Source organism: Cydia strobilella, chromosome Z (assembly GCF_947568885.1).
Source record: "Cydia strobilella chromosome Z, ilCydStro3.1, whole genome shotgun sequence".
Lineage (NCBI taxonomy): Eukaryota > Metazoa > Arthropoda > Insecta > Lepidoptera > Tortricidae > Cydia > Cydia strobilella.
Window position 1 is genome coordinate 26,194,220 of NC_086068.1, and position 27,188 is coordinate 26,221,407.

The following is a 27,188-nucleotide window of genomic DNA, read 5'->3' on the forward strand; positions in this document are numbered from 1 at the left end:
TTTTCAAATGTTATAAAACATTAAGTACTTATAGCGATTTTTATTTTTTATAATTATGGAATTGCCGATGAATATCAGAATGGAATTTTTTAAGTCTTTGTTTTGAGATGCACTATGGTCGTAAATATTTTTAATAGCATTTCAAACTGTTTTGTGAAGTAAGTAGTTTTTTATTGTATTAAAGATTATTTCTTCTTCTATTACCTACATCCTTCTTATTACATTTCCTTAGCATATTAGTAGCTTATTAAGCCACTGTTGACTACGATTGTATATTTTATGGTGTTAACTTAAAATACGAGTATGCGATCGGAAATAGACTTTGAACTTTATAGACTGATCGCCGCCGCGCTTATCGATCGACCCTGTTTAATGGAAGTCCAATCATGATTGGAAAATATTAACCTCGAAATGTAGAATTGTCAACGTAATTTAATTTTCTGTTTCTCCTATTATTATGTTTTCTTATTAAAAAGTCGCTACCTAATTGCTAAGGATCTATATACGAACCCCAAATTTTTTTTATCCTATTTTGCATTTCCTAATATTGTTTGTCATAATGATCATTTGTCCTAACACTCATATTTTGGTTTCCCTAACACTGTATGGATGGTTTTTTTTTGCCTTAATACTTTAAATATTTCCTAATGTTCCTTGCCATATTGATTAGTTATCCTAATATCATGTTCCATAATTGTTATTTGTCATAATTATTATTCTCCCTAAAGATCATATGTTCTAATCATTATTTTACCTAACTTTATATGGCCTAATGTAGCTTGTCCTATTTATGTATTACCTAGCATTATTTGTCCTAACGATTAATTTCCCTCACCTATTATTCTGGCAGCAGTTCGTTTTCGCGATGGTCGCAGTTATAACCTAACCTACTTTTCTGGCAGCAGTTCGTTTTTGCGAGGGTCGCAGTTCTAACCTTTTTTTTTACATGGGGAAAGCTTTTACGCATACCGCCGGGCCCGGACGGTTATGTGGGACTCAGGGCTGTATAGAGGCCCCACTACCCACTAAACCCCATGGTGTCCTCTCGCCGCTGTGGTTGCGGTGTTACGGGGAAGCTCACGCAATGCGTCCGCGACCCCGCAGCGGCTATCCTGCCTAGGATCCATACCCTTTCTTATTCCCCTGACCTACCCAGTGGAAGCACTTCCGGGACACTAGGTCGCGCTTACCATCTCGGGAGCCAGCGTCATGGGCGGGGACGCCCCCGTGTCCACCGCCCGCTGGCTCTCATTAGGGCGGCAGGTTCCGCTCATGAGCGGCACGTCTGCGGCCTATGCGGCGGCGGCGCATTGGGTCAGCCTCGGCCTGGACTTCCCGTTCGCGCTCGGCCGCCTCCTTATCTCTCATGACGTGCTCGCAGAACGTGAGCACAGTCTCCCACGCACTTTCGCTGCCCAGCATGGCCTGAACTACGGCTGGCAGCGAAAGGTCTAGCCCTACTTGGGCGACCAACTCCTCCCGTTCCTCGCCAAAAACTGGGCACTCAGCCAATGTGTGTTGTGCCGAGTCTACGCCGGCTCCGCATTGGTGACACTCCGGCGTCGGTTCCCGCTGGGCAACCTTGTGCAGGTATCTGCCAAAACAGCCATGCCCCGACAGTACCTGCGTTAGTCTGAAGGTAAGGACACCGGAGCGTCTTTCAACCCAGTCACGGAGGACTGGTCGTACCGCCTCTTTAGTGTGGGAGCCAGCCCTCGGCCGCTCTAGCCGTTGCACCCACATCTCCGTCGCGTCTTCTAGCAGCTCAGTGTGCCGCATCGCCACCTCCTGAGGTGCTTTCGGGTCACCTCGGGCTCGCGCCTCCCCGCGCCACTGGTACAGCGCCGCGAGGACCCTCGCGTCCAGGTCCCAGGGCAGAGAACCGGCCAGCACGCACGCGGCCGCCGCGCTCACTGTGCGGTATCCTCTGATTACCCTCAGCGCCATTGCCCTCTGCGGTCGTCTCAGTTGGGCAATGTTGTGGCTGCTGAGGGAATCCGCCCATACTGGGGCACCGTAAAGCGCCATCGAGCGCACCACACCCGTGTATAAGCGGCGACATGAGGCCTTAGTTCTACACTTTTTTTTTTTTTTTACCCAGGGGGAATCCGTTATGGAGAAGCCTGAGGTGGGTATGTCCGACTCCCACGGACTAAACCCCCTGGGGTGTTCCGCCGCGCGCTTTGTGGGCGGGGTTTCGGGAACGCGACTTTAGACCTCCGATACCCCGCCGGCGTTGCCCTCGCGGGCTCTTCTTTTGGGACTGCTCCAGCAGCCTACTCCGCTGAAGGCGCCTCGGAACACTTGAGGGCCTTCCAGCTCAGAACCTCTTCAGGCGAGTGATGGAACTCCCGGCCCATCACCCGCAGGTCCCCGTTAAGGCGGCATCATTCGGGCTGCGTAGGCCCTTCGCCGCCGGCCTGGCCTCCTACGGCGCTGAGGGAGCGAATTTGCATCGTCCTCGCGCACTCTTTCTGCAGCCTCCTTTTGTGTCAGGACGGTGACACTAAAGGTGGCTACTGCCGCCCATACCACCTCACTGCTGACCATGCGGCGTATTAGCGCCGGCAGTGAGAGGTCTCCTCCCACAGCTGCGGACAGGATAGCGCTAGGCTCCGCCCACGCAGGGCACTCTTCGCGCGTGTGTTGGGCCGTATCTACGGCTCCTCCGTTGCAGTGGTGGCACGCCGTCGTCGGCTCTCTTCCTAAACTCTCACATAGGTACCAACCGAAGCAGCCGTGCCATCTTTGCTCATCATATGCTGCAGAACTGAGTTTACCTGCGAGAATATTTATGTGAGGGCCCCATTGCAGCTTGGAATCTAACGTCAAACCCAGAAATACTGTATGTACTATTGGCCATTTCCAGTTCCAAAGATGAGGAACTGGAAATGGCCAATAGTACATACAGTATTTCTGGGTTTGACGTTAGATTCCAAGCTGCAATGGGGCCCTCACATAAATATTCTCGCAGGTAAACTCAGTTCTGCAGCATATGCAGTATGCAAAACGCGTCATTTAACAGACGAAAAAACAGCAAGATTAGTGTATTTTAGCTACTTTCATAGTATCATGTCATACGGCATCTTGCTTTGGGGTAATGCTGCTGATATCAATTCCATTTTTGTACTGCAGAAGCGCGCCATTCGTTCAATTTATAAAATGAATGTTAGAGATTCGCTCAGAAATAAGTTCAAAGATATTTATATACTAACTGTATACTGCCAATACATTTACGCAAATATTGCGTATGTTCATAAACATATCAATAATTTTAAGAGAAATTGTGACGTACATAATATTAACACAAGAAACAAGGACAAGTTAGCAGTGCCAGCCACACGGCTGCAAAAAATTAAAAATTCCTTTGAAGGTAATTGTGTACGGTTTTACAATAAACTGCCAAGTAGTATAACTAAGCTTCCAATGAATAGATATAAGACATACATTAAAAGTAAATTAATTTGTAAAGCTTATTATAGTACCAAAGATTACATTAATGACAAAACTGCCTGGGACTGAATGATATTTATGTTTGTTTTATTTCTTGTGCTGACATTTTATTCCATTTTTTGTATGTAATTTTGATATTGATTTTCTAATAATTTATTAATTGTTACCAATTGTCTGACATTTTATTCCCTTTATAACCGACTTCAAGATTTCAAAGGAGGAGGTTTTCAATTCGGTTTTTTTTTTGGTTTTTTTTTAATGTTTGTTACTCCATAACTCCGTCATTTCTGGACCGAATTTGAAAATTATTTTTTTGATTATAAGTATATACATACAGATTAGTCACGTTTTTGTCAAAAATCAGTTCTGATGATGGGATCCAGGAGGAATCGAGGGAACTCCTCAAATATTAAAGGCATACATATAGTGATTTTAGTATTTTCATCAACAAATCAAGCACTTACATTTAAAAAGTGACATTTGATGAAGTGGAACTGCTGATGATGATCAGAACGGAACTCTTCAATGACGCATAGTTCACGTTTGGCGATTTGTCCTCTTCGTTATGTTTGTTAAGCAAGTTAGGTTTTCAAGAAACATTTTTGTCAAGTTCGAGTTCTGATGATGGGATCCATGAGGAATTGAGGGAACTTCTCAAAATAAATGTGAAAGGCATACATATAGTGATTTTTGTATTTTTATCAACAAATCCAGCATCTCCATTTTAAAAAGTGACATTTGATGAAGTGGAACTGCTGATGATGATCAGAATGGAACTCTTTAATGACGCATAGTTTACGTTTGGCGATTTGTGCTCTTCTTTATGTTTGTTAAGCAACTTAAGTTTTTAAGACATATTTTTGTCAAGCTCGAGTTCTGATGATGAGACCCACGAGGAACCGAGGGAACTCCTCAAATGTGAAAGGCATACATATAGTGATTTTTGTATTTTCATCAACAAATCCAGCATTTACATTAAAAAAAGTGACATTTGATGAAGTGGAACTGCTGATGATGACCAGAATGGAACTCTTCAATGACACATAGTTCACGTTTGGCGATTTGTTTTCTTCCTTATGGACCCGGAACTTGGAGCCGGACTCGGACCCGGACCGAACTCTGACCCAAACTTGGATCCGGACACGGACCCGGACTCGGACCTGGACCCGGAAATGCTACTAGAAAAGTGGGTTAGGTGGGTGGGTGGGTTTTGAACTGCGATTCTCACAGAACAGAACTGCTATCAGAAAAGTAGGTTAGGTTAGGTTAGAGCTGTGGCCCTTACAAAAACGAAATGCTATCAGAAAAGTAGGTTAGGTTAGGTTAGAACTGCGACCCTTACAAAAACGAAATGCTACTAGAAAAGTGGGTCGTTTTACCTCCTTTTCTACATAATTAGGCAAAAGATGCTGTCTTTTTCATTTCATTGTCTGGAATCTAAGAGTGCATCATCAACAATAAGTGAACTTTCAGCGGCATCCCCCATTGAAGTCGGTTTTTTTTCTTAAAAAATATTGTATGTAAATTCTCTATTAATTTATTAATTGTTACCAATTGTATTCGTTTAAAATTTTATTTAATTCAGTGAATGTTTGTTATATTTTATTATCTCTTGATTATGACTGTATGACTTGTCAAAAGTGCTTATTTTTAAGCCTACTTGAAATAAATAATTTTTGAGTTTGAGTTTGAGTACACAAAATCCAAATCTGTGACCCAAAGACGGACATGGAACACGGATAGTATTATAAATGAATTTTAAACAGGTTTTTTGGGCTAAACAAGACTTTTTTGCTTTTTATATCGCGTAAAGTCGCAATAGTTGACCTTAAATCGTGGTGTGGAGAGCTATTGCGAAGACCGAGTTCCGCGTAGGGCCGAAGACCCGAAGAGACTGGGAGAGGCGCGCTTACACTTGAGACCGAATGTCGAGCTTCGTGAGATTATTACTCAAACACAGAATAATAGTACAAGTGTCTAAATGCGAAAGTCGAAGTCCAAGCTCCCCGTAGGGCCGAAGAACTGAAGCCTCCGACAGGTGCGTGCTTTCTACAATTTCCACAAATATCTTAATTGCGAAGGCCCATGGCCGAGTTCTGCGTAGGGCAGAAGGCCCGTAGCGGCCGTAATATCGGGAGAGAAGCGCCCATACGCGCGAAGGCCGAGCTGCGACAGGTTAGTGTTTAAACACATTAAAGCATCAAGGGAGACCGAAGGCTTCCAACCAAGAAGGTAAGTGCTGTAACACAGAAAAATGTAGTTACACTGAAGGCACGCTTCCTGCAACTTCCACAAGTAGATTGTGAAAGCCGAGGGCCGAATTCCGCATAGGGCCAAACTCCAAGAGAGACGCGCCTTTTGTGGTCAAACACAAAATAAATATTAGTACAAGTGTCTAAATGCGAAAACTGAAGGACTAACTTCCCGCAGCTTGGCCTTCGTCCTCGCTTAGTTGCTCTCACCTATTAGCCCTAAACAGAGCTCGGCCTTCGGCCTTTACAATCAAGATACTTGGTTACGTTTCAGGAAGTTAGAGCTTATGCCCGACCCACTAGTAAGACTGTCTTGATAAGTTCACGGGCGTCTTCAACCTTTAACTTACGCGGAAACGCGCACCTGTCGGACGCTATGGGTCATCAGTCTTCACATTTAGGCACTTGTACGCGTAGAAGCGCGCTTCTCTCGGAAGCTTTGGGCCTTTGGACCTACGTGGAAATCGTAATACGGCCTCCGCATTTAGGCACTTGTACTATCGTTCTGTGTTTCAGCACTACACTCCAGCTTCGCAATTGAGGATATACTTGCCTGTCGGGCGAACCCGGCCCTTGGCCTTATGCGGAGCTCAGATTTGTTCTGGTCTGTGCACCAAAAGCGTGCGTCTAATATCGTAAATTCTGTCATATTAGATTTAGATTAATTAGCATTCGTTAATAGAACGATTGATTCATTAAATGTTCGTTCGAATTCTCATATTCTTATACTAGACGCATTTTTAAACCAATAAATGGTTAAAATATTGAATAAATTATTAAATAAATAAATAAATATCTATTTAAAGCCCTTCAGGTATATGGTATCAGTATCAGGTAGGGCCTTACTACTGGGATTTCGTATTTCGGTGCGGCGCTGACGACGATTTCTATTTAATCTTTAAAGGGCTGTCTTTCATAATTAGCAGAAAATTTCGAAAATATATGCAAAATTCTATACAGGCTTGAATCCAAGTAATAATTACATAAACAACATATCGATTTCAATGTTTAGGTCAGGTCCTATAAATTAATTTCTTCAAAATTGAACAAAACTCACCGGTTCGTGCGTATTTTCTTTTCTTTCTGTACGCGATTTACAGCCCTCGATCACACAAGACATTATCACACAGGGAACTTCAAACTATTACAAATAAAAACTCAGCACGTTTTCCAACAATTTTTCAGGAATAGCAACAATATAATTAAAATTAAGCAAGATGACCGCTGAAATTCCGCGAAATATTTCAACTAAAATAATACGACTATGTCAAGTTGTTACAGTTGACATTGACACCTACCTGTGAAATAACGAACATATATTCTATTTGGCTGGATTTATTACAACCAATTACAACCATTTGACATTTTCCTCGTGACAACGCTGAAAAAAACTATTTGCGGATTGTTGTCTCACTCACTCATAGAAAAAAAGTAATAGCGTGTTGTGAATGCGATATCTTTTACCAAGCTCTTATTTTTGCCCGGCTTCTATGCTTGCTTTAGTTATTATTCTGAGACTTCCATATTAATGCGACAGTGGCAGTTGCGTTTCGATCGCTACAGAGCGTTAGCGATTGGCGTGTTGGCTACGGGGGCCTGATGTGTAAAGGGCCCTCCACACTCGTGCGCGAATCGCGGCGCGAAGCCGCGAACGCGAGTGTGGAGTCTAGTCCACACAAATCGACTCCACACTCGCGTTCGCGGCTTCTGTCTGGAGCTGGCTTAACGTTTAACTATAAAAGACGGCTTTCCGAGCTAGTGAGGGGAAAAAGCATTTTTATTTTGCCATATCCGTTTTCGATGAGTAAGTAAATGTTTCGGATATGTCACAATTTTTGTGATAATTTTCTGTCAACAGTGTACATTATCCTATAGTAAAATGCGGATATGGCCCATATTTGTGAAAAAAATATATTTTTTAAACCGATTAGTGTCAATTATAGCATATTTTTTGTTATTTTAGGAGTTATTAAAAAAAAGTATCATATACATAATAAGCATAAGGGCTTTCGCAGCGTTTTATACGTCTTTTTACTAAGAGGGGAAGATTTTTTGCGATGACTCAAAAACGGCTTAACTGATCACGTACGGACAGACAGACAGACAGACGCACGGACATGGCGAAACTTAAAGGTTGAATTAAGGATTTCTTATAATCTGGTCCGTTAAAGGATTAATATACTTACGGATATCTAAGCCGGTGGAGTGCGAAATACGTGTCTGTAAGTATGTATGTAATTAGTACCTAATATAATCGCAAGATAAATAGTATAGGGTCAGTTGCCCTAGGATGAAACACACACACACACACACACACACACACACAGTGAAACATTGCGATATCTCGGAAACAGGTGTTACCAACTAGTGGCGTCTGTCAAGTAAGGGCAGGCTCAGGGACCCACAGCACCTCCCCAATACGCGATTGCGCCTCGGAGAATGAGCACGTTGCTATGAGCGTTATTGTGAATTCGTGCGGCAAAAGTATTTATTTTTTAACAAAGATATAGGATCGAGTTTGGCGTAATTTATTTTTTTGTTGTGTTCATGTGTATTAAATATTTTAAAATTTCGTTCACTCTGGTGCAGTTTTTTAAAGATTGTTTTTAAATAACACCCCCTAGACTCACAATGAAACATTTGTATGTAGTGTACAATGAAACAGGTCTTAGTCTCATGTTTAATGACACATGATGTTGTAAACGAAACTAAACGCCATTTACCAGTACACAATGAAAAAAAAACTTTTTTTTTTATTAATTAAAGGATGACTCACGTTAGACCGGGACGTGACCGGACCGGAGCTTCCGGCGCTTCGTTTTTTATGGAAAGCATCACGTGATCACCTGTCATGTCATAGAAAAGTAAGCGCCGGAAGCTCCGGCCCGGTCACGGCCCGGTCTAACGTGAGTCATCCTTAAAGAAGATGGGCGAAATTTGTGAAAGTAAAATACCATGAAAATTGATAATAATTTATCTATTATATGGCAAAATATAAGATACTCAACTTTAGGAACGGCTTAGATGGTTTATATGTTGAATGTTTCATTGATGGCAAGGTTATAAGTCACTTGTCTAACATTGAATAAAACACTATGTTGCCAGAAAGTGTATGATAACAAGCATGGAGATGCTCAAAACCCTCCCGCGTCCACCTAGTTGGCAATCATGCTCCGTGGACATTAAAGGCGTAGGTACCTTTCTCACAGCATGCCGTACGTGCCGACCAAATTCTCGATTCACAAACTCATTAAACAAAAGAAGGTTTATAACAGAGAAAGTGTTCAAGATAAGTAGAAACCAAGAATGCCATACGACAGCCAACTAAATTGTTTATCTTCATACGAAATATCACACTCATAACTTTAAAAACACCAGATAGGAAGGTTTGAACTTTTTCTGTTTCATTGATCAACAAGTTACCCTACGGTAACGATTGATAAACAAGCGCCGGACATGTTGCACTTTTGTTGCAGTATTTATTTAGGGTAGTCCCATTAGACCGCGGGCCAGGAACAGATTTCCATGACCAATCGCCTCCCGGGCGAAAACTCGTATAGTGGTTAACGGCTATGTATGATGAACCCTCGTGAACGTCAGCTGCCGCTCCGTTGGTGGGTTGAGGAATGGCAGCAAATAAAGTTTATAAAAAATGTAGTCATCGCCTCCCGCTTGACACTTTGTCAGATGATAGTTTTTTAGATGCTAGTGTGAATAAACAATCGTCAGCCGATTGTATTGCTGTGGAAAGACCGCCAGCTGGTCACATGAACATGTAAAAAAGAAAATTCATTTCAGTCATCGGCGTCATCGCCTCCCGGGTCATACTACGTCAGATGATAGTTTAGATGCTATTGTTAACAAAACAAATCGTCAGCTGGTTGTATCGCGGTGGAAAGACCGTGTTACGCGTTACGGTGGCTGCCATTCCTCAACCCACCAACGGAGCGGCAGCTGGCGTTCACGAGGGTTCATCATACATAGCCGTTAACCGCTATACGAGTTTTCGCCCGGGAGGCGATGACTGACGAAATTTGCGCCTGGCTTGCGGTCCACATGTAGTCATCGCATCAGTGGCGAAGTTAACTTTCCGAATTTAAAATGTAGGTGCACTGGCATGGGCTTGGCGCATTTTTCACCGGCACCGGCACGACTCTCGGACGTTTCTAGTTTTACGATTGCGCATTGCCTGTGTCGTATTACTTTACTTACAAACAGTTTCTTAATGCAGCAGCGCTATTGCAATACGAACTACATTAGTATTTTATACAATCGTGATATAATAGAGAGCTTTTCAGTCGAGTACCGTGTTTAAGCAACGAAGCTTGCTGAGTTGCTTAAGTTAAGGTACGAGATTGAAAAGCTTGATTATATCACTATTGTATACAATACTTTTTCTACGAGACAAAAAAATAATACTTTCAACAAATAGAATCATATAAGTAAACATTGTAAACAAACCAAAAGTATACAGCTAAGATACGCGAGCTGCCGCAGCCCGCGATACCTCGCCCCACGGCCGCCGGGCCCGGCGCCCCCGGCGGGTTGGTCAACGACACGTCCTCGTAACTCATGAGGCCCTGGTACCTGCTCCTTGCTAAATTCAGTTTTAAGACAGTTTTTTCTCGATTTTGGCCACCGTAGCCTATGGAGACTAACAAGCGACGCTAAGCGGTTTTCGTAGGGTATGGATGTTGCCATATGAAGGGTGTCACATGCGCGTTTCTGACTTATGAAGCAATTATTTCTACTACAACATAAAATAAAATGTTTTTGTTGGCCAACCAATCACAAAGCAGATGCGATTTGCATTGAATCGAGTCTCCTTAAACAAGAAACATTTTATCGAAATGTATGAAGTTCTATTTTCAAAATTTTTATAATTGACTAAACCGTATCGATAAAATTCTTATGCTCGAGTCGGAAGTGCCATAGACTATCCAACGTTGAAAAGAGTAAGGTTGTAGTGTTGCATGTTAAGTTGTAATACACAGATTATACTCGACGAGTAGAAAAAATTATTTTCACATCACCTATTCGAAAAGGGAACTTTTCTTCCCTGCTAGGAGGGATCAAAGTGGCACTTTTCTGTTCAAGGAAATTTTGTTGCCAGTATGAAATATTGACACAAAGACATATGAAATTAGTATGCATATAATCGATTACAATTTCTTTATAATCGATTACGTGCATACAATTTTCTAACTTAAATAATATTTTGTTGTAATTGTAAACAATAAATGTAGTTAGCATATTTTAAATTAATTAATAGCATATTTAAATTAAGTAAATTAATTAATTAGCGTAATATTTACAAAGAAACGTAAAAAACATTCGTTTAATAATTTAATTTTTATTTTGACATTTTAGGTCTCCTTAAACGCAGCCATACTTGTCTATGCAATTTAAAAAGTTAATATTTAAAAAGTTTTGTACAAATATTTCCCAAAGCATAATTATGCGGTTCTGTATTGTGTATAAATTTGTAAATACTTAGTTTAAATCAATAACTTTATGATAATAAATATAAGTGATATCAGTCTTCATAGTGTTCTTCCGAAGATTTGGTTCAAAGGGGTAAGAGCTACTTTGTTACCAGAAAAATCTACAAAAATAATGTATATACTTGATTTTCATTGTATCATTTTAGGTGTTTGCTGCTGTCTTTGAAAAGATATAAGGTACATAATTATGAGCTGTAGGTACTTTTAATTTGTCAGTACAGTCCAGGCGCGGATCCAGGATTTCATTCAGGGGGGGGGGGGGGGGCAATTCTTGCCAAATTACAAAAATGGTAGAAATAAATCGTAGGTATAAGGATTGGGGTTTGTAAAAAAAATTAAACTAACAACAAAATAAAAGTTAATTTATCAAGACGAGACGATTCTTATGAGTGTATAAAATCAAAAGCGTTGTGTTATTGTATATGTATACTCATACTCGTATATCCGTCGAAATGTTTACGTAATTTCTCTTCGCGCGGCTTGCGGGCACTGTTTTGTCAAAATCCGAGCGGAGCCGCGGGTTCATGGAAACTATTTGTTGTACTCATATTTAAGTACGTAGGGTGGGCATTTTTTTTCAATTGAAAATGAAAAAAATAAATAAAGTTTATTGTGTAAATTTAAACATACAGTAAATCACGACCCTGTGTCCTGAGCTAGGAAACCCTGTATTACAGGACCCAGTTTAGTTATACTTTAGTCAATTGTTGAAAAATTGCACCGAGTCTTGTGTCAGGGGTTCAGGGGGGGGGGGGCAATAGCCCCTAGTGCCCCCCCCCCCCTGTATCCGCGCCTGGTACAGTCACGTCTGAAAATATCGATACGGACAAAGTGCCAGAAGTATGTACCTATACTAAGGTCGTGTATACATATTTTTGGCACTTTGTCCGTATCGATCTTTGCTTAAAATAATAATGTTTTGAAACCTAATATATGTATGTAATTTCCTCATAGGTGATGTGAAAAGCAGTATGTGTCACATGGTAGCAAAATTATTTTCACCTTGGGCGTTAACACTTGAATCCCTCACTACGCTCAGGATTCTATGTTAGAATCCCTCGCTACGCTCAGGATTCTATTATAGAATCCTTCGCTTCGTTTAGTATTCAATTGTACGCCCTCGCCGTAAATATGTCATTTTGCTCCCTTGTGACACAATCTACTATTAGGAGCCCAATCGGGTTCTTATAATAAACACGTAATGTGAAATAGGCAAGGTAGATAAGTAACATTTTTGTGCCAAAAAAGTAACCACTGTGTCAAAATGAGTATTATTTTTGCTTTCATGTTTTAAAAATTGTGAGATACATCGGAAGGTCTATTAACATCAGTTATATTTATATTCCAAGAAGTTGAGTGTTTACTTACACGAAACACCAAGAACTATATCAATATTTACTGATCATCGAATTTGCAAATACCAGTTTGAGTTAAAAGCATGCATGCGGTTGTTCTTTTGGGACACGGCTATTCTATAATACTTTTGTCACGCTTAAGTATTTGCCTTACTTTTTAGTGTTTCGTAGTAAACAAGGAACTCTCATGCCGGGACCACACTAACGGGAAACGGCGGGAAACACCGTTGATTATCGCGATAATACCAGGCGGTTTAGCATAAAGGTGACAGTCCATTTCCAACCGCAGCTGCGTTACTGCTCCGACACTACTGCAGCGGCTTGAACGCGTCGGTGTTATTGTCAATTTCCATAGTAAAATGAATGACAATATCGACTGCACGTAGCATGGCCATTTTTGCGTATTTGGTGTATTATTGCAACTGCGGCTGCAGACCGCACGTCAAATCTGTCACCTGCACTGAATTGTCTTTGATCACAGATATTAGTAGTTCTAAGCAAAGAGGATATAACCACTACGTTCTAAGGAGTTATTACACCCACGGATAAACAACCCCGATGGTACCGTCGCCATATATCGCAGATATATCGGGGCGGTCAAGGAGCTCACAAATATCTGAACACGCCTTTATTGTCAAGGCGCTAGAGTGCATGTTCAGATATATTTAGCACCTCGGTCGCTCCGATATATCTGATGGCGACTGTCCCTACTGTAAACTTTTTTGCTAATCTATATTGAGCCATATCACAGAGCCAGTTAGGAAACTTGTGTGTTGCACACAATAATTGTTTACAACACCCACCGCGCTAGTTGTATACATGCACAATTGATCTTGTACCTCGGCAGAGGGGAAATAGTGTCCTAATTTGTCAGTAAATAAGAACAAACAAAAATCTACTCATCCATTTCCTTTAGGTACTAGTATACTAGCCTAAGACAAAAGGGGATACTACTGCAATGTTCTGCCACCAGAGTGCAGGACTAGCCTTTTTAGTAAACCATAGAGTAACGTATACAAACTGTACCTTTAATAGGTTTTTGACAAGTTTTCAGAGATAACAAAATATGACATTGATGCATCAAGGCGGTTTGTTTACAGAGGACCTACCGGAAAACGCGAATCCGAAATTTCGCTATCTGCCTCTGTATCGCTCGAATATGCAAGAGTGACAGAGATGTTAGATAACGAAATTTCGATTTTCATCTTGGTTTGCGATAGACCCTCAGATTGTGGTAGTGGCGCCCTGGCGCCCCTACGCAGTTTCGCGTAATATTCCCTAATCCTGGCCAAGCTATATTTTCCTACGTGATTTTTTTTTATCATTTCATGATAAATTCATTAAATAAACTGTTCTTTTATTTTTTTCGTTGTTTTGCGAGGATAGCTACAAGCTCGACAGGGCACGAGAGATAGAGAGGCAAATAGAATACCGAATATTCGGCGAAGTGGCCGAATAGGCCGAATAGTTGCCGAATATTCCTGGCAACTCTAGTCGTAATATCATATTATATAATGTCGTTTATGGCGACACTTTCTAATTTTGTCATTGCAAAATTTGCAAAGCCATTCCTAAGCTTAATAAACGAAGCAATCATTAATTTTTATTACAAGGAGCAAATATGTTGTTTAATACCTCCTGGTCCTGGTAATATATTGATATCCAAACATACGAAAGGATACAAAATTGAACCACGAGAGAAGCGAATGGTTTAAAATTTAGAATATTGACAGTTGCGGGGGTCTTAAGGCATGAGGGTTAAACAAACTTTGTTACAGTGCAACACGCAATTTTTCATCACACCAACACGAGGAAACCATTTTCTTATTCAAATCAATTTATTAGAAGTTCTTTCTATCGGCCAAGGTGAGGGAAATAGCTTTCTTCATAAAGGATTTCTTGTCTCACCCGTCAAGTTTTATATGGATGCACGGTCATATCATAAAGAGTGCCGTGCCGCCCATGGACACCTGCAACACAAGAGGGATTTTAATTTGTGTTTGTTTCAAATAGGAAACTTGACAATATGAAGTGTAAATTGCGCAATTACTTAAAGCTCTTACAAATAATTTTATTCATCACATCGGATTGCTGTGTGCGGTGGTCACCTGGTGGTCACGCATTTAGGCAAGAGGATGGGGAAGAAAATTTCACATTGTGAACTTACCTTAATGTTAAGAATAATTTTTCCTTTGCATTAATTTCATTTAAGTAATTTGATTGTATTTCGTCAATTATTAAGTCTCATTCAATGTTGAAATGCTTTTCATTTAATCGGCAATATTCCCTGAATAAACGATCACCATTAAATATCAGATTTTTTATATATTGCGTAGCTGCCTTCGTCGGACTCTGACTATTGTAGAAAGGCAAACTGGTCTTCTTTTTCATGTAGCTTGTAGCATTATCGTCACTCCCTTCTTCACGTAAAAAATACAAAAGTAAATTAGTATTTTATTTGTACGTCTGACATTATATGACTTGACATTGACAAGCCATCAACGAACGCTGTCGCGACTGCACGCCGCAACAGCCGCAGTCGTGTTGCTACAGTAGTGCGGCACCGCGTAACGTCGCAACTGCAGTGCAGCGGCAGTCAAAAATGGACAGTCACCTTAAGTTGCGTTCTCGCGCGCGACTCCATACTTGAAGTCGCGCTAGATGTATGGAGTCGCGCGCGAGAACGCATCTCATGCTAGCAGGTCAGTGTGGCCGTATTAGAAACGTCCAATTAACGGGATATTTAACGCATTTCCCGGCGTTTTCCGTTAGTGTGGCCCCAGCATTATAGTTCTGCCGCATCAGTCGTTCTGCCTTTCTGTCCGGTCGCGTCATGCATCGTTTTGATATTAACTACTTATTTATAGTGTGTAAGAAGACATTATTCGTTGTAGTGTTACTGTTGTTACTAAAATGTTGAGGTAATATCCACCGTAGCAGTGGCTATGGAATTTTATATGTACAATTAGCATATAGCCTAATGTGCTCTTGGCTTGTTTATTTTTCAATAATCCGGTTTCCATTCTGTAAACTTAGAATCAGAGTAGGTATCCTAAAATAAATAAATAAAACAAACGTTTGATTGTGGGCTTATCAACTCATCATGCCTTTCCTACACATTCACGTGTAGTAATTTTAATTAACTACTTCTTTCATCTTACTGGTTTTACAATGGAAATAAGTAGTGTGACCTTTAGAGACTACGTTTTTTCTACTGAAATTTGCCGTCTTTTTTCTGCTAACAAAAATGGTTTTCCATAACACCTAGCTTTTGTATGCGAGTAGGTATGTGCCCAATATTATTACTCTATTTAGATTAGGTAAATATTTATTTGATAAAAATTAATAAGAAACTTAATTTAAAAAAAAACGTGTTAATAGTACAACGTGGGGGGTAAGTCAAATATTGTACGAGAGTCTATATTATATTCAAGACAGCCGCAATTTAAATCATTAAATCATTTATTCATTTGCAAGAATGTAGTACACAAAACAAGTTCTTACAATATGAAGATGTCCAATACTGTTATATCTGCGCTAGGGGTGCTACGGGAGGGTGCACGACCAACAAACAAGCGAGCTAGTTTTACACTGGTTTATTCTCATGCATACAAAACAGGTTACAAATACAGCGGCGCGCACGCACACATGTATACATATCTAACATCCCTCCACCTTATAGCTAGAATGTACCTTAGTACTATTACAAATGACCTTAGCCTAAAACTATTAATTTACTCTATATCGTAATCGGTGTCCTGCACCCCAGACGAGGGGGTGGCGAACTGAGGGCTGATCGCATGTCGTCGCCTAGCGACGTAGTCCGCAGTTGGCGTTGTTGGACCTCCGGTCTGAGCCGTGTCTGGGTCTACCGGTGTAGTAGTTACATCCAGTCCCTCTCCCTCTTCTGGCTGTGATGGTGGCTGCTCGCTAGCCGCAGGCATCGCAGCGCTAAGGCTCGTAGTCGCGGGCGCGACAGCAGCGGCCAGAGCGACGGCTTCCGACGACGACGACGGTATATCCGGCACGACGTCGGGATCCCACTGCGAGTTGTCACTTTGTATGGGGAATGGATGAGCCCTTAGCTGATCGATGTGTCTGGTTACCTCGCAGTCCAGTTGTGGTACATAAATTTGGTACATAACTTTTCCCATCTGTTTTTTTACGATACCTTCGATCCAAGTGATTTTTTTATTATTATTTGTGTATTTAGTTAGCCATACGTTATCATTAATTTTAAAATTCGGTCTCTGAACTCCTTTATAATATTTAGCCTGTAAGGACTGACGTTGTTCCAAATGTTCAATGAGGTCTGAGGACGTAGGAGACGGCGCGAACGGATTAATCAAGTCTAACCTCGATCGTAACTCTCGGCCGTATACTAACTCGGCGGGTGATTTACCTGTGGTACTGTTTTTGGAGTTCCTGTAGTCAAATAAAAATTTACATATTTTCCCCTGTAAAAGTTTATTATTCTGACTGCTTAAAATAATTCCCTTAAGGCCCTTTTTTACTATCTTGACAAAAGATTCTGCTTGGCCGTTACTCGAGGCATGATAAACAGGTGATAACATATGTTTTATACCGTTAACCTCCTGTTCTCCTGCCACAGATTCCTTTTCTTTCTGTCCTGTCTCTGAATTTGACATAAAGATCATTATTAAAGCTATCCAGTCAAAAGCCGTAGGTTGTGATGATGTCAGTCGTTGCATGATTGTGTCAGTCCTCGACTGCGTACTTCCTGTGATAGCTGACATCATCAACTCTTCACTGGCCTCTGGTGAATTCCCTTCTCTTTGGCGTAAAGCTTTTGTGATTCCACTGCCTAAAATTAGTAATCCCACCACTCTCAGTAACTTTAGGCCCATTTCAATTCTTCCTTTCCTTTCGAAAATCGCTGAAGCGGTTGTTCATAAACAACTTTCGGTCTTCGTTTACTCGCATAACCTTTTAAGCCCTTTGCAGTCCGGTTTCCGACCAAGTCATAGCACCAGTACTGCGCTTGTTCAGGTAACAGAAGACATTAGGCGGGGCATGGAGAATCAAATGGTCACGGTCCTTATTCTTATTGACTTCTCTAACGCATTTAATACCGTTGACCATGACATTCTCCTTGCCTTGCTCAAACATATCAGTGTCTCTGAAACAGCCTTTAACTGGATTGCTGCCTACTTGCGGGGGCGCCAGCAGGCAGTTCGAGTCAACCGGTCTTTGTCTGACTGGTGTGATCTGGCAACTGACGTGCCTCAAGGAGGTATCTTATCTCCACTTCTTTTTTCCACTTTTATCAATTTTATTACACCTGACCTTCGCTCTTCCTACCATCTGTATGCTGACGACTTGCAACTCTACGATCAGTGCTCCGTGACTGATCTCCCAACTTGCATTGGTAAACTTAACCTGGACCTTTTGCATATCCAGCAGTGGTCTGAGAGGTTTGGCCTCTTTGTAAATCCGTCAAAGTGCCAGGCTATCGTTATAGGTAGTTCCAGACAGCTTGCAAAACTAGACTTGGACGCACTTGCACCTGTAAGCTTTAACGGCTCCCCAATTAGATTTAGTCAGAGCGTTAAAGACTTGGGTGTTCTTTTTGACAATACCCTGAGTTGGAGGGCACAGGTTACTGAAATCAGCCGTAAGGTCATGGGCTCACTTCATTCTCTCAACAAACTGAAACACTTTTTACTGATCAAAACTAAAGTTGCATTAATGAACACCCTTATACTGCCCATTATTGATTATGGTGATGTTTGTTATCCGGACTTAAACGAAGAGCTTCTCGACAAATTGGATCGCCTGATGAATAACTGCATTCGCTTCATTTTTTGCCTCCGCAAATATGATCACATTTCTTCCTTTCGCTCTCAGCTTGGCTGGCTTCCAATTCGACAACGTCGCAATATTCGCTTGCTTTCCACTCTCTTTTCTGTGCTTAACGATCCACACTCTCCTGAGTACCTCAAATCCTTATTTCAATACTACGGCATTTCTCGCGACCGCCAACTTCGCTCTTCTGGCAATATGTCTCTGTCCATCCCTTTTCACCGAACCGGGTTCATGTCGTATTCGTTCACTGTGCAGGTGGCGCGCCTTTGGAACGGACTTCCTTTTAACATAAAAAATGCGCCAAATAAGTTCGCGTTCAAAAAATCCTTACGTGCTTTCTATGCTAGCGGAAAGAAAGTTTCTTAGTGTATTTTTATTAGTTTCATAATGAGTCTCGTCGTTATTTATATATATATTATATATAGTATATATGTATATTATATTTGTATATATGTGATTATATGTTATTTTTATTTTATTTTTGCTGTTGTATTTGTAGCACCGCCCACAATTTCTCTGCTTAGCCTTAAGGTTGACTGGTAGAGAATGCCTTATGGCATTAAGTCCGCCTTTTGTACTGTAAGGTTTTCTTTTGTGCAATAAAGATTAAATAATAAATAAATAAACGGCGCAGAATAAACTATTTAAAGTCGTGAGAAGTAAAAGAAGTGCCATTGTCGCTCACCAAGGTGTGAGGTACGCCAAATCGTGACATGAAGTCACATAGCCGCTCAATAACCGCTTTTGGTCCGTATGACGAAAACATATTGTAACATTCCACCCACTTGCTATACGCGTCAACAACAATTAGGTAAACTTGATTATTGAACGGGCCCAAGAAATCAATATGAAGTCGATAAAATGGGTGCACCGGCCAGCTCGCTAGCGGCGCGTGTGGCGGCTCGCTGCGCAGCTGGGCGCACACGGCGCACGCGCCCGCCAGCCCCTCCAGCGCGGCGTCCAGGCCAGGGAACCATAATCGCTTTCGCGCCTCGGCTTTCATTTTCACTATACCGAAGTGAGAGCTGTGTAATTCTTTACAAATACCATCCCTTAATGATGAAGGAATGATGTGGTGAACCTCTTTACTCTTAGCATTTATTATTTTTCTATCCTACATGCCTAATTCATATTGTCATTCACATACGTCATGTTTTGCTAATTAAAACCTACAGACAAGGTTTTATCTATTATTTCAATTTAATTAGCAAATAAAACGACTAAATACGAATGGAAAAATATTTACGCCCTGAGCGATTTGAAGGAGCCCCATCGCAAGGCACCGCGGTCGCAGAATGGGAACATTGGAAGAAGACCTTCGACAACTTCCTCGCGGTGCAAGTTCTCTCTTCCGATCAGGTCAAGCTAAATATTTTAATCAATCACCTATCTCCAAATGTCTATAACTACATAAGCGAGTGTCAAACTTACGAACAAGCAATACGCGTACTAGACGGGATTTACGTAAAACCTAAGAACATCCTTTACGCGCGTCATGCTCTCGCTACACGAAAGCAAAACAGTGAAGAGACAATCGACACATATATTCAATCTCTGAAACAATTATCTAAAGACTGTGACTTCACTGCCGTCGATGGCAATACAAACCGGGACGACAATATCCGTGATGCCTTCATAGCAGGAATCTCTTCAACAAAAATAAGAGAAAGGCTTCTTGAGAACTAGAGCCTAACATTGGATGAAGCACACAACCAAGCTCGCTCCCTAGAGATGGCAGAAGTTAACACGTCACATTATAACAACACCCCTGTGAATGCGACTATTGAAAATATACGCAATATAGCTGGTCCAAGCGAAAACTCTTCCGCTGCCGCGCCAGCTTTTCGCTCTAATCGAAAATGTTTCTTCTGCGGAGGACGTGTACATCCACGCAAGACCTGCCCCGCTTTCGACGCTTCTTGTCAGTTTTGCAATAAGAAAGGACATTTTGCTAACGTATGTCGTAGCAAGAATCAAACCAGCGCTGCAATATCTGATACGAATAATGTCAGTTCCAGCATCGTCGCTGCATCACCGTCATCGTTACGCAGAACAACGGTGCCTACGTACATCAACGGTATCAAAGCTGAAGTATTGCTAGATACTGGCAGTGCCAAGAGCTTTATGGTTTCAAAATTTGCTAAGTTATGTTCCTTGCCAAGTAAGCCCAGCCAGCAGACAATATCCATGGCCTCCCTAAGTCACAGTGAACCAGTTGCAGGAGAAATAAGTATCGATCTTACATTGGGTAAGCATTCATACGAGGACGAACGGCTACTGCTAGTAGAAGATCTATGTTCCGACGTCATTATTGGCCTCGACGTAATGGCTGAACATTCTTCTATCGAATTCAGTTTTGGAGGTCCAAGAGAACCTTTAGTTGTCTGCAATGTGGCTGTAGCGTCCGTGCCTGCAGTACCTTTATTTGCAAACCTAACGCATGGATACAAACCGATTGCTATCAAGTCACGGCGGTACAGTGACGACGATCGACGTTTTATTGAGGAGGAGGTAAAGAACCTTTTAAAGGAAGGTATCATTGAAGAAAGTAGGTCACCGTGGCGAGCGCAGGTACTAATTACGAAATCTACAACCCATAAGAAACGTCTTGTAATCGACTACTCCAGAACTATTAATCAATACACCGAACTAGATGCTTACCCGCTTCCCTGCATTGAAGAATTGATTTCAAAAGTGGCTAAATACTCCGTCTTTAGCGCTATAGATTTGAAGAGTGCCTACCACCAGGTGCCAATTTTGCCAGAGGAGAGACATTTTACTGCGTTCGAAGCTGCCGGAAATCTTTACCAATTCCGCCGCATCCCTTTTGGTGTTACCAATGGAGTTTCTAGCTTCCAGAGAACTATAGATTAGCTTATTCGGACAGAAAATCTGGCAGGCACATTTGCCTATCTCGACGATATAACAATATGTGGCAAGTCACCTTAAGAGCATGATAAAAATTTGCAAAACTTTCTAACAGCTGCTAAGAAGTACGGTCTGACCCTCAATGAAACTAAATATATTTTTAAACAAGCTTCCATTAATATACTTGGCTATACGATTGCCAATAATGTTATCAAACCTGACAGCGCCAGATTAGAGCCTCTTTTAAACTTACCTCCTCCGCATGACTTGCCCAGTATGCGCAGAGCCCTGGGCATGTTCGCTCACTACTCAAAGTGGATGCCAAACTTCTCTGAAAAAGTACACGAGCTAGCAAAAACGAAGACATTTCCACTAACCAACACTATGATTCAAGATTTCGGAGATCTTAAGAACTACATAGTAAAATCATGTGTTCACGTCATTGACGACAACGTTCCCTTTACGGTTGAAACAGATGCATCGGAGCACTCAATTGCAGCTACGCTTTCACAGGCTGGCAGGCCTGTAGTATTCTATTCGAGAACACTCAATCAAAGTGAACAGAACCATTCGGCGATTGAGAAAGAGGCTTACGCAATTGTTTCTGCTCATCACTGATCAGCGTTCTGTTTCTTTTATGTTCGACAAGAAACATACAAGTAAAATCAAAAAAGAGAAAATTCAGCGTTGGCGCCTGGAGCTGTCTCCATAGAAATATGACATAGTTTACAGACCCGGCACGCAGAACCATGTAGCGGATGCCCTCTCCCGTGTCTGCGCCATCGTCGATACACCTGCGAAGCTTCAATCTCTCTATGTAGCTCTCTGTCACCCCGGAGTGACAAGAATGGCACATTGTCGCACTTAAACTATCGTGAGACATATTTCAAAATATTTATCAGTGCCTGAGGATGGATTCCCAAAGAATCCGAAACATGTCGCCAAAAGCGACTAAAAATAATAGTGAGTAAAAACCGTACTGATAAATGGCACATTGGGTTCGTTCCAAAAACTTGGCATATTCCATTGAAGAAATAAGGAACATGACGAACCAATGTCGCATCTGCTCAGAAGTTAAGCCTAGATTCGCTAAAGCAGATCCACAAAATAGACTCATAAAAGCTGTAGCGCCACTTGAAAGACTGAGCATGGATTTTAAAGGGCCCGTACCATCCACATCAAATAACAAATACATTTTAACAGTGATCGATGAGTATTCCCGATTTCCGTTTGCATTTCCATGCTCCGACATAAGCGCCAAAACTGTTATCAAACATGAAATAAAACTATGAAACCGGTCACCCGTTGACCACGAACGCTGTAAAGAGTTCGAAACGTCGGGATGTATTATAAATTCAATATACGCGATATAATCCGTTTTCATAGTTTTATTTCATGAGTAACTATCGCGGTAACCGAAGACAATATTATGTTATCAAACATTTAGACAGCATTTTTAGTATGTTTGGCATGCCGGCCTACGTACACTCCGATCGAGGGACATCTTTCCTGTCGGCTGAGGTGAAGGACTTTTTCAATTCCAGAGGAGTATCAACAAGTCGTACGACGCCATACAATCCTCGAGGGAATGGCCAAGTCGAAAAACTGAATGGAACTCTGTGGAAATCTATTCAGCTAGCGCTGAAGTCTAGAAACCTACCAATAGAATGTTGGGAGGATGTCCTTCCACAAGCCTTGCACTCGATACGTTCCCTGCTATGCACAACTACGAACTGCACGCCACATGAGAGGATGTTCCGCCATCCGCGAAAATCACCAAATGGAGTCAATTCCGACATGGCTAACTAACTCGAACAAGGTTCTTATGCGACGATTTAATCGAACATCGAAGTACCAACCGTTAGTCGAAGAAGTGGAGGTAATAGAAACCAATCCCACTTATTCATACGTACGGACTGAGGATGGACGAGAGACGACTGTGTCCAATCGTCATCTAGCTCCTCTCGGGTGCTGTGAACGAAATATCCCGGGGGATAACGAGTATGTACATGACGACCCCGAAAGAGCACAGTCACCGTCACCTCCATGTTCGCCACCGAGTACGCCGAATTCATCACCGACACACTCGCGCCACTATTCGCCGTTCGCCACTCCGTCGTCGCAATCGCCATCTGAAATTCTGCAAGAAGTGCCAGAGCCACCGAGCCCTGATGGCAATGAACCCACTGGTGCGGAGCAACCCCGGAGGTCTGACAAAATCCGGAATTCGCCGAAGTATTTATCCGATTATATCTGGCCCGGGTGAATGTGGTGAACCTCTTTACTCTTAGCATTTATTATTTTTCTATCCTACATGCCTAATTCATATTGTCATTCACATACGTCATGTTTTGCTAATTAAAACCTACAGACAAGGTTTTATCTATTATTTCAAATGACAACCTTAGGCCCTCGCATTAGATAACAAATCGTTAACAGATGGTAAAGGATATTGATCTATTAATAACTGTTTATTAATAGTGACGGAGTAGTCGGCACATAACCTTAGGCTACCGTCTTTCTTCAAAACTGGTACTATCGGTGACGCATATTCCGAGTGTTGAACGGGTTCTAAAACACCTAACCCAATTAACCTTTCTATGTCTTTATCTATCTTTTCCTTTAAAGCATAAGGCACCTGTCTAGCTTTGAAGAAGATGGGTTTAGCGTCTGGTTTTAGATGCAAATCGACGGTATACCTATTAAATTTCCCTAGATTTCCCGAAAAAACCTGCGGGAAATTTAAAGACAACTCTTTAATAATGTCTTGGTCACAATGGTGTGCGGGCGGAACGGGCACGGCGCTCACGGCGTGCACGGCGCGGTTCGCCCGCGCCAGTTCCAAGTCAAATGCGCGAATAAAATTCCTGCCAAGTATCGGTGGGCCCCCATTCTTAACCACATATATGGATATGAAATGGGTTTCCTCGTTATACGAAATAGGTACAGTAATGACACCTGTCGTTATAATATTGTGACCCGTATAATTAAATAACTTTTTAGTTGTGTTCGACAATGGCAATTCTTTAAAATGAGAATTATAAAAACTTTCGGTTATAACGCTTACTGCTGCCCCACTGTCTATTTCGAACTCCAAAAACAGCTCACCGACTTGGACCCGCTCCGTCATGGGCTTTCCCTTCACGCACCGAATGTTATAAAATTGCTTACCGTCGTCTCCTTCGTCCTCATACCCTTCCTCCACGAATTTCACTGTGTCCTTGAACGTGCACATCTTACGTAAATGTCCTTTCCTATTACATTTTTTGCACTTATAGTTTTTGTAGCCGCATTGATTAGACTTATGATTGGTGAACCCGCACACATTGCACTTCTCTTTTTTGGAGATGTTGAACCCGGAGTCCGGGCCCCCTGCCGCCGCGTCAGCGCCGGCGCCCGTTGCGCTCGCCGCCGGAGCCTCCGCGGCGGTGGCGCGGCGTGCGCACCGTACGCTCTCTGCGAAGTCGATAGCCTTGGCCAGGGTCAGCTCCAGTTGATCCTGTGCGAACAGTTTATCCTTTTGCGTCCCGCTGCCATGCCCATGATAAATTTATCCAGCAAGGTTTCTTCCAAATTCTTAAACCCGCAATGTGCCGCTAATCCTCTAATCCTGGCTGCCCACTGAGTGTGACTTTCACCTGGCCGTTGCGTTGCCGAATAGAAGGTAGACTTCTCCGCGAAACCGAGTCGCTTTGGAGTGAAATGGTCGTCGAGGATTTTAATTATTTTTGCATACTCCAATTCTTCCACCTTACTGGGCAATGCCAGGTCACTAGCTAACTTAAACGACGATTCGCTTAATGCACTTAATAAGATCGCTCTTCGCTTGACCGCGGACTTATCGGTAGCCTCATTTATGTCGTTGGCAATAAACCATTGACTTAGCCGAGATTTGTAGCTGCTCCAGTCCTGCGAAGTGTGATCAAAGGTCGAAAGAACGCCAAACGTTGCTCGTGCTCCCGTTGCCATAATTATTTTTTAAACGCGAGTCTGAACGTCGCCACGTGTTATATCTGCGCTAGGGGTGCTACGGGAGGGTGCACGACCAACAAACAAGCGACCTAGTTTAACACTGGTTTATTCTCATGCATACAAAACAGGTTACAAATACAGCGGCGCGCACGCACAAATGTATACATATCTAACAAATACATTCTGCTTAACAAAGCATGCAAAGTAGGCTTAGACTAAACTTAGCTAAATGACATATATTTTTAAGTGCCTAAGGAGATACACAAGGAATTACACATATGTCAATTATCAGAATTCCAGAAAGACTAGTATTGTAAAATAAAGTAACCTTATATAATTCAATTAGTAGAATGTCAAATTTAGAATCACATATAATAATATAAATATTCATTCAATAATTAATTAATAAGATCTAGATATACCTCATGTCATTGTATGTGCAAAGTTTCATTATAATCCAACACTTAGTTTTAAAATGAGAGCGGAACTATGTTTGTATGGGAAGGTGCAATTCGGCCGAGTTTGCCGGGGACTCTTAATGTTAAGAGTTATCTTTGAGAGGGTTAGAAGTCTAGGACATATATACATTGCTATTACCGCGGCGTTACTGAGACATCGTTGCAGATTAAATAATTGCGTTTCTCTCGCTGCCGCATTGCCGTCGCTATTAGCATGTTCAATTCGTAACTCATTCATCAGATTCGCGGTGATATTTCGCGCATGCCACTGTTTCAGCGCTGCTGCAATCGCAATACGAATGTAAGCTTAAATGCATAGGTTATGTCAAAAATAGGAGTAAGTACATATACTTATTGTCACTTGGGTCGTTTTGCACTTGAGGTCTACCTCCGCTGTTAAAAAATTGCAGCTTTACAACTTTAGTAAGTACCGTGGTACGTACGGTACGGTGGTAAGAACGGTGGCTACCGTTATAAAACAATTGGCAAAAAGGGTACCAACTGCTATAAAAGTATACTTATAGGACGTGCTTTTTCTCTGTTGGAGCCGTACTTTTCTCAATAGAGTTGGCAAGTAACCAACAGTAGCGATATTTTAGGTCAGGCTACATACAAGGTTTTATATCAATAAATTATAAAAGCATATCCTTATTTAATAGCGTATGTAAATACAATTCTCAGATATGTAAAGTAAACCATGTTAAGCGATCTTCTTCTTCTTTGTCGGTCCCTCATTACTGAGGATCGTGTCTTGACCATTTGGTTTTGCAGCTCCTGTGATTTGTCTCCATCGGTCTCGATCTCCCGTAGCGCTCACCGTTTGATGGAGTTTGCCTTAGGTGGCCTTCTTAACTTGGTCGGACCATCTATTTGGTGGCCTTGCGTCTTCCACTTTTCCGAGCACGACGATTTTCTCCAAGCTTTCATCACCTCTACGCATGGCCAAAGTAAGACAGCAACCGTTGTTGGCATATGGTGGACAGACGTGTTTTTATGCCAAGCTGTGACAGAACTGACGCATTTGTGCGCCGGGCCGTCCAGGGTATCCTAAGCATTCGCCTCCAGCACCACATTTCGAATGCGTCTATCCTCTGTCTATCTCTGGCGAGTACTGTCCACGTTTCTGCTCCGTACATGAAAATCGGGAAGACCAAGGCTCTTACTAGGTGTGCTTTAGTATGGAAGCTGATGCCACGATTCTTTCTGATGGTTTCGAGGCGGGTCATTGCATCTTTCGCCATGGCAATTCGGCGCTTGATCTCTGGGACACAACTTCCATCACTGTTAATTTGTGAGCCCAGGTATATAAAGTTGGTCACTCTATCTATGCCTTGAATATCATGAGCATCTTGTAGCTTGTCTGCGCGATCTATCACCATTAGTTTGGTCTTCTGCCTGTTTACTGCCAGCCCCAGCTTGTTGCTTTCTACCTCTAGTGTACTTAGAATCAGCTTCATGTCATCGACATTTGTGGTTTCTCCACCCTTCTAAGGTTTTCCT

General features: G+C 41.9%; 2 protein-coding genes across 6 annotated transcripts in view; one reads left to right on the forward strand and one right to left on the reverse strand.

Moving 5' to 3' along the window:
- LOC134754261 (potassium voltage-gated channel protein Shaker) overlaps nt 1-27,188 on the forward strand; it is a 403,882-nt gene that overhangs the window by 272,861 nt on the left and 103,833 nt on the right. The gene's annotated exons all lie outside the window — the stretch shown is intronic.
- Nucleotides 16,299-25,288, reverse strand: LOC134754745 (uncharacterized). The gene is made up of 2 exons (XM_063691087.1): nt 24,430-25,288; nt 16,299-16,847 (listed from the first exon to the last, which is right to left on the reverse strand). Exons 1-2 carry the CDS (start codon nt 24,448-24,450, stop codon nt 16,299-16,301), a joined length of 570 nt encoding a protein of 189 aa, XP_063547157.1. The 5' UTR covers nt 24,451-25,288.